The sequence below is a fragment of the Equus asinus genome, chromosome 15, assembly GCF_041296235.1.
Source record: "Equus asinus isolate D_3611 breed Donkey chromosome 15, EquAss-T2T_v2, whole genome shotgun sequence".
Classification (NCBI taxonomy): domain Eukaryota; kingdom Metazoa; phylum Chordata; class Mammalia; order Perissodactyla; family Equidae; genus Equus; species Equus asinus.
Window position 1 is genome coordinate 36685039 of NC_091804.1, and position 7535 is coordinate 36692573.

At 49.7% G+C, this 7535-nt stretch overlaps 1 protein-coding gene across 3 annotated transcripts in view; it reads left to right on the forward strand.

Annotated features, from left to right (window-relative positions):
* The window catches only part of SLC2A10 (solute carrier family 2 member 10), a 55026-nt gene extending 49256 nt beyond the window's left edge, over positions 1–5770 (forward strand). For all 3 annotated transcript variants that reach the window (XM_070486021.1, XM_044748150.2, XM_014867014.3), the window contains one exon: positions 3563–5770. In XM_070486021.1, coding sequence (XP_070342122.1) covers positions 3563–3641 — 79 coding nt within the window. In that variant the 3' untranslated portion in view covers positions 3642–5770. The remainder of the gene's footprint in view (positions 1–3562) is intronic.
* The last annotated feature ends 1765 nt before the right edge of the window (positions 5771–7535 follow it).

Below are 7535 nucleotides of genomic sequence, written 5' to 3' on the forward strand. Positions count from 1 at the left end.
TTCTGCGTTTTAGTCCTCGTGCTTGCCCTTTGCAAGAGAGCCTCTTCCTTCTCTTCCTGTCTCTCCTCCTGCCTGGACACTGTGAGTTTTGCCCTGTCTTCACACACGGGCTGTTCTCCTCAAGTTGTTTTGTGTCTTCCTACAACAGAGTCTCACGTGACTTTAAGGGCCAGCTCACAGGAATTTTAAAATCACCCAGTTATGGGATCACAGGAGGCTAGAACAGCACGGTCCTGGAACCACAGGGTCTTAGAGTCGTGGCAGCCTGGAGAAACCGAACGTTACAGCCGTGGCCCTTTAAAATCACACACAAAGAACTGTGGCTTAATCTGCTCACTTGGTGGACATTTATCAAGTCCGTGCTACATGCCAGGCAGTGTTCTGGGCTGTAGGAAATGTGGCCGAGATTAAGACGGAAAAGGTTCTTGTCCTCATCGAGCTTCCATTCTAGTGGAGGAGGGGTTATAAATAAACAAGCCAACAAAGGCATCAGCAACAGCATTTCAGTGAGTCGTGTGTAGTTGGAAGAAAATGAAAAGGAGTGAAATTCATTGAGAGGGCCCGGTTGGTGGAGAGGGGGACAGAGGGACTGGGAGTGTGGCTAAATTAGAGTGGGTGGTCAGAGAGGGAAGGCCTCTCTGAGGAGGCAATATTTAAGTTAGTGAGAAGGAGGCAGCCATGTAAAGATGAGGGGGAGGAGAGTTCTAGGCAGAGAGAAGAGCAAGTGCAAAGGGCCTGAGGTCGGGAGTATATCTACATGTGCACGGAACAGCAAGGAAGCCAGTATGGCTGGACCAGAGGGAGGGAGGAGGGGTAGAAGATCAGATCAGCCAAGTGGGTAGGAGGTAGATCACATAAGATCTTTAGGTCCTGGAGAGGAGTTCAGAATCTTAGCTTCACAGGACCTTGGGCTATTCAAATAAGAGAAGAGAGGAGCAGGGGATTGGAAGGGACTTGAGAGTACTATAGTCCTAAGCATCCTTGGCCAATGCCTCCGGTTACTGCTTGTAGTAAAGGGGGTCACCAGCTCCCCACCGCCATTCTACTCCTGGGAGGTTCTAAAAGATTAAAAAAGAAATCATCCTAATATTGAATTGGAAATTGCCTCCGTGCAGCTGCCTGCCGCGTCCCACCCCAGCCTGGCCCCTGCAGGGATGCAGAACTAGTCCAGAGTAAAAACCTCTCCCCTGGTCCACCCATCCCAGAGTGTGCTGTGCCAGCTGAACACTCCCAGTTATTGGGTGGCACCTGCTGCAGGCCCCTCAGCAGCCCAGCCCTGGTAGTTAAGGAATAGATTTGGCTGCTTGGAATAGTCCAGATGCCAGGGGTCCAGGGCTGTGCTCCAACAGGTCATCCAGGGTCCCAGGCTTCTTCTCTCTTGTCGCTTTGCCGTCTCTTCAGTATTACCTTTTCCACATGGCCCGTGATGGTGAGCCACCACATTCCTGCAAGAGGGACAGGGGAGAGGAGGACACGACCTGAAGGATGCACACATCACTTCCACCCACGTCCCTTTGGAAAGAACTTGGCTACAACTCCAAGCAGGGGCGACTCAGAAACATTACCTTTCATCTGAGTAGTCATGTGCCCAGCTGAAAGTCAAGGGTGCTGTTACTAGACATAAGGGAGGTACAGATACCACGAACCACCTGGAATCTCTGCCATACTGGCCTTCTTGGGAGAAGATTCCAGACCCCTCCTCTGGGACAAAGAACAAAGTAGGCAGAGAGGCAGGTGGGAGCCAGCTTTGGGGTAGGGCAGCACATGATTGCAGCTGAGGAGAGCGTCAGGCCAGACCTGGGGACACAGCGTCACACAGGGGAGCCTGGGCCAGCCCTGGGGGAAAGGAGGCTGGGTCAGCCGTGACCTCTGGAGAAGACAGGAAGTTAGGGGCTTTGGCCGGGTCCATAGGCAGGTCTGAGTTTAGGGGAGTCATGACCCCAGTTCCTGTAGTTCAAGGGGCCCCTAATTCAGAGGCCACAGAGAGAGAGAGAAGGAAATTCGCCCCCGGAGACCACAGGGAAGGAAGTCCCAGGGCTGTTGACAGCTGGCACTAATGGGACAGTCTTTTCAGCATCAACTGTTCTCAGTGCTTTGTGGCTCCCTGCAAGAGTCACATTCCCAGGAGAAAGTCTGATTGGCCAAGCCTAGTTTTTGTGCCCACCTCCAACCCCCAGCTTGGCCAGGATAGGGCAAAGCTCCTTGATTGACAATCCTACCAAGACCACATGCAACCTCATTCCCCAAGGAAACGGGAGAATGGGTGCTGGATAGAGCCAACATCCACTGCTATGGGGCTTAAATCTATTCACGTCCTCACGCCTCACACGGACTTGTTGGAAACAGGGATCTGCATCTTATCAGTCCACTTCCTCAATTCCTTTAGAGAGGCATTAGTAACCAAGGGGCTCAGACCCTCTTCAGTCTGTGGTCAGTGGGCACCGTAAGTTTGTTCATTTCTCTTTCTAATCAGGTGACTTAGGTTTAGAAGGGACCCATCCATTCCCAAGATGATAGGATCACAAAAGAGGACTTTCAGAAATCCCTCTTTAATCCCAATTTCTCAGGAGTCCATTTATTCACTTTCAGCAAATATTTTCTAGGGCCAACTAGGAGCCAGGCACTGTACTAGGCTCTGGGGATAGACCCGTTGCCCAAGAGAGACCCTTTCTCTGCCCTTAGGGGGAATGTACATGTTAATGTAAGGGGGAGAGAGAGACTACAAAATACTTAGATGCATGAGTAAGATGACTTCGGAGTGGCGTTTATAGCATGAGGAAAATAAGGTGGGTTAACCTATTAGAAAGTGAGCCACCAGAAAGTGGATCTGGGGAGGGGCATGGCTTCTTTAGCTGGAGTACAGGTATACCATAGGGACATTCATGATCCAAATTTACTGTAAACTATTCACGATCGTGGGGATATTTCTGTGTACCTGTTTCATTCGCTGCTCTGTTCCCAGGGCCTTGGGCAGTGCCCGGCACATCACACATCATCAATGAATCTGAATCTGTCTCTGTTGAATGAATGAAAGGATGCTCAAGGAAGGCCTCCCTGAGGAGGCAGCAGTTGAGCTGAGACTTGAATGATGAGGAAAAGCCAACCTTTCCAAGAGCTGGAAGAAAGTGTTCTAGGGGAGAGAACAGCAAGAGCAAAGGCCCTGGGGTGGGACAAGAGGGGTGTTTTGGAGAGTGACAGGAGACCCACGTGGCCAGGGTGTGATGAACAAGTGGGAGTGGAAGGAGGTGGAAGTGGGAGAAGCTGGCCGCGGAGAGGGTCCTGGATGTTAGGCTGGGCATGATGAGGGCTCCTTCTAAGCAGGAGTGACAGGGAGCTGGTCTCTGTGCTTAGAAAGGTCCCTGCAGCTATGATGGGAGCGCAGGCTGTAGGGGCGAGGGCGGACAAGGGGGACCAGGCAAGAGCAGTTCAGAAGATGGAAACGCTCACTGCTAAGGCAAGAAGCAGGAAGGGGCAGGGCAGGAGTGGGGGTGGGGCGGGGTGGGGTCCCCCGGGAAGGCCCCCAGGCCCTGCCACTCTCTGACCACCTCACTCTGCTTGACAGGTTCGCCCTGAGCTTGGGCCACAGGCAGAGCGCCGCTGGCATCCAGTACAGCCGCATCGAGGTCTCGGCGGGCTCCTGACGAGCCCGTCTGCCTGGAAGATGCTGGAAGCACGGCTTTGGCAGACAGTCTCCAGCTTCCGGCTCGCCGAGGCCCCGGAGTACAAGTTCCACGTGGTCCTTCAAAAGCTGTCTGTGCTTCAGAAGAGGCTTTTATTGCTGGGATGAAAGTCTGAGAACCCACAAGCCTTCATTTTGAGTCTCAGGCTCTGAGGGTTGCTGAGGATCCGCTTTCTTGCCTCAGTTTCCCCGATGACGGTGCATCCCTGCAGTACTTATAAGGAGAACATCTCATGGAGCCCCTGTTGCTCCATGGCTTTCTCAGAGGGTCTCTGGGGTGCCAACCCCGGCAGGAAGTCTCTCCTGGGATCACTTCTAGATCCAGCTGAGGGTACCATATTACTCCGCTGTCTTTTTTCCACCTTCCTAGGACTTTTTGGTGAGAAGGAAACCTGCTTTTTGGTTCTTAGTTCTCAGTTTTGGTCAATGCCTCTAATTCTCATTCCCAGAATATTTATCATCCACCAGCAACTCAGACTGAGCTCTAGTTCTGATTCTGCTGGTGTTATTGCTCTATGACCATGGGCCTCAGTTTCCCCCATATGTACAATGGGCGACCTGGACCAAGCAGTTCTTAAGATCTCTTCTGACGCCACTGAGCCGGAATTCTAAATGCTGGTAATACAACAAATAGCCAACATAGGTCCTGCTTTCCGATTGCTGGTCATCTCTTTGGGGGATATACGTTTTAATTGGGGGAGAGGTAAATGGGATTCCAGAGTTGGGTGCACTAAAATCCAGGAGCCATCACAGCGCATGCGGGAGCTGTTCCCAGGATGGTGTGGGAGGGCTTTGCACAGAGGAGGTGGGTTTGGAGGCAGACCTACCTGCTTGCCTGTGTGGCCTCCACCTCTTGGCAGCTGTTGACCTTGGGTAAGTAATGACTCCCTCAAGCCTCAGTTTCGGCATCTGCAGAATGGGGATGGTTTTGCCGCTGTGGGTGTATTTAACCCCTGTCTCCCTTCAGGAGGGTCTTCAGCTGGTCCCATTCGGCTAGCCAGGGTATGGGGGATCTCTGCTCGCCCTGTTACCCAGGTCCTCACCTTTGGGACATTGTAAAGGGTCGTACCCCAAGGGGTGAGTCAAGTGGAGATTGAGGCCAGAGGTCACTAAAGGCAGACTGGCGGGAAGGAGTTCCTGGATGCTGACGAGACTGAAGAGCTGGCGCAGATCCAGGGTGCTGGCGTCACCCGGCCTGGTCCCGTGGGCGTGATGCAGCCCGCACAGGACCGTGGCCCCTCGACTTCTCCTCTCCTCTCGTGTCTAGATGCTTCCCTCATATCCAGTGCTGTACTGCAGCTGACTCATGCTGGCTCCTGAGAGCTGATGGTTGAATTTTCAGGATTTTTGCAAACTGGTGGTTAAACACAGCCATTGAAAAAATTAAATTATTTAAACTTATAATTAAATAAATTATATTGAAAACAAAGGTATTAAAACCTAAAAACTCATCACTTCCTTATCTTACTACATTTTACTATTATCCGTGCTCTTGAGGTTATTTGCATCTATTATATCTTACGCGTTCAATGACGTCACGTGGGTCACTGGAAACTGGCCGTGGGGAGTGTATTTGCACCACGGGGACTAAGGAACACTACACATCAGGGCTTGGTTTCTTGATTTTCCAGTCTTAAGAAGGTTGGGATGGATAAAACGTTCAATTAAACTTAAAAGTGTGTCTGTAGCCAATACCTTGTGAATGGCACAAAAGATGGAGAGAATATTGTTCCAGGGTTCGAACACTTACCCAGTTCAGCAAACACGTTGCTCCTGTCCGGGATGAAGGAGCTCTGTTGTACATCTTCATTGTTTTACTTTCGTCTTACTCATTAACGTAAACAAAAGTTGCGGCCCACATTCGTGTCAGAGCTACAGCTGTCCTTCAGCGATGTGAGCGACTTCTTTGCCAAGTTGTCTTGTTGTCAGCCATTCATCGGTAGTCAGATTTTGTCAAATCGTGGCTAAATTGCAGCAATAGTGGGTTTTGGCCTCAAGAGATTGGCAAAAAATGAGCTAAAACATTCTGTGAGAATTATTTGGCTCTATGGAATTTATAATAAAGAATATTTACAGTGAAATGTTTATTTGTAAATTTGTAAATTTTTTTGTGCAACAAACACATCCTTCATCCAAGTAAAATGTACACATATGTACACGTAAACACACACACGTTTTTTTTTTTCCTGGAGAGCAATTATTAAACATTTACCAGCACACCAATGCTTATACCTGTCCCGTGGCCCCATCAGGTCCAATTCTTTCTCCAGAGACCTCCAAACCTCTCTCAATCGTCCTTTCTCTCCTGTGAGCCTAGGAGAATGCTCTTCTAGTCTTAGAGTAGATTCTCCCCTTTTTTGATCAAGGTCATAAACTCATAGATCAGGCAGGGAATGTGAGTGAAGCCCTTTGTAGTAAGACAATAGGGAATAGTGAGGTCTGTGGAAACGGGCAAATGCAGGCCCTGTCTAAAATGGATGGGATGACTGACACTTAACTCCAGCTGGTGGCCGCCATATAGGAATGTAGCCCCAGTGTGGCCTGACCATCTGAATTTTCAAGAAATTCAAACTTGGGTCTAAAATTTCCTGATTCTTTAATAGTGGCAATTGATTCTTAATTGAAAAATAGCTTTTAAGCTCAACAAAACACATGTGTGGCTAAATGATAGCCTTTGGTCTGTGCCTCAGTTCTTGATGCCTTTCCCTCTGAAACGCTCCTTTCCTCTGGGTCTTTGAGGCTCCCAGCTTAGTCTCCTTAAGAAATCGTGGCTCTTGGAAGTCAGTGCCAAGCAAGCTAGGTAGCCAGAGAGCCTGAATTGAAAAGGAGGGAGGGGGTGTCATGAATGTGCAGAAAAAGAGACCTGGAGGGAAAAAGTGGTTCACGTCACAAACATAATGCACTGGCCCAATGAGGTGTGTGACTTGAGTAATTGCTCATCTTATAATGGGGATGATACTACTGACCATTTAGAGGTGACACATCTCAATCACTTAGGTCAAGGCTGGGCTCATAGCAGGTGCTTAAAAATGACTGAGCGACTGTCCCAGCAGCCTCCAGGGGCATCTGGCCCTGGGTGAGGGGGATAGTGAGGGCAAGGATCAGGTGGCAGTTCAGAATTTGGGGGGTGCTTCAAAGAAATCTAGAAGTTTGGGGTACCTAACAGGTGCTCAGAGGTTCTTTAGCACCAACCAGAAAAGAGATGTGGTTTTGTTTGTTGATCTGCAGAGCAGGTGGTGGGAAATTCTTCTCCTTCTCCCAAATATCCTCAAAACGGCTTCAGGGAAGCATCTCCCAAACCCCGGTCCAATGCACAGCCCTTTCGTGATGTGTGCCCAGCGCTGAGCACCTTACTGTAGTCGGACAAACTGCGCTACACAGACCACTGACGAATGCTTTGCTTTGAAGTGATCTGCTTTTCAACTTAAATAAATGCATTTTAAGGGGAAACTAGGTTAATTTATTTTTTCTCTCAAATACATATTCATTGTATTTCTACTGTGCGCCAGGCACTGTTCCAGAGGCCGGGGCAGAGCAGTGACCAAGACAAGGAGCTGTCCTCACAAGGCTCACGTTCTAGTGGGGGAGATAAATTAGACACAAGAAATGAGAGAGAGGGGGGCAGGGGGGTGGGGAAGAGGAGGAGGATGAGGAGAGGAAGGAGAAAAAAGAGGAGGAAAGAAGGAAGGGAGGAAGGAAGGAAAAGTAGGTAGATGGATAGATGGATGGATGGATGGATGGATGGATGGATGGATGGATACATAGATGATAGATTGATGGATGCATGTCGGTTAGTGAGGAGCACTAAGAAGAGATAAGGGGCTAAAGAGAGATGGGAAGTGGGAGGCAGGTGGGG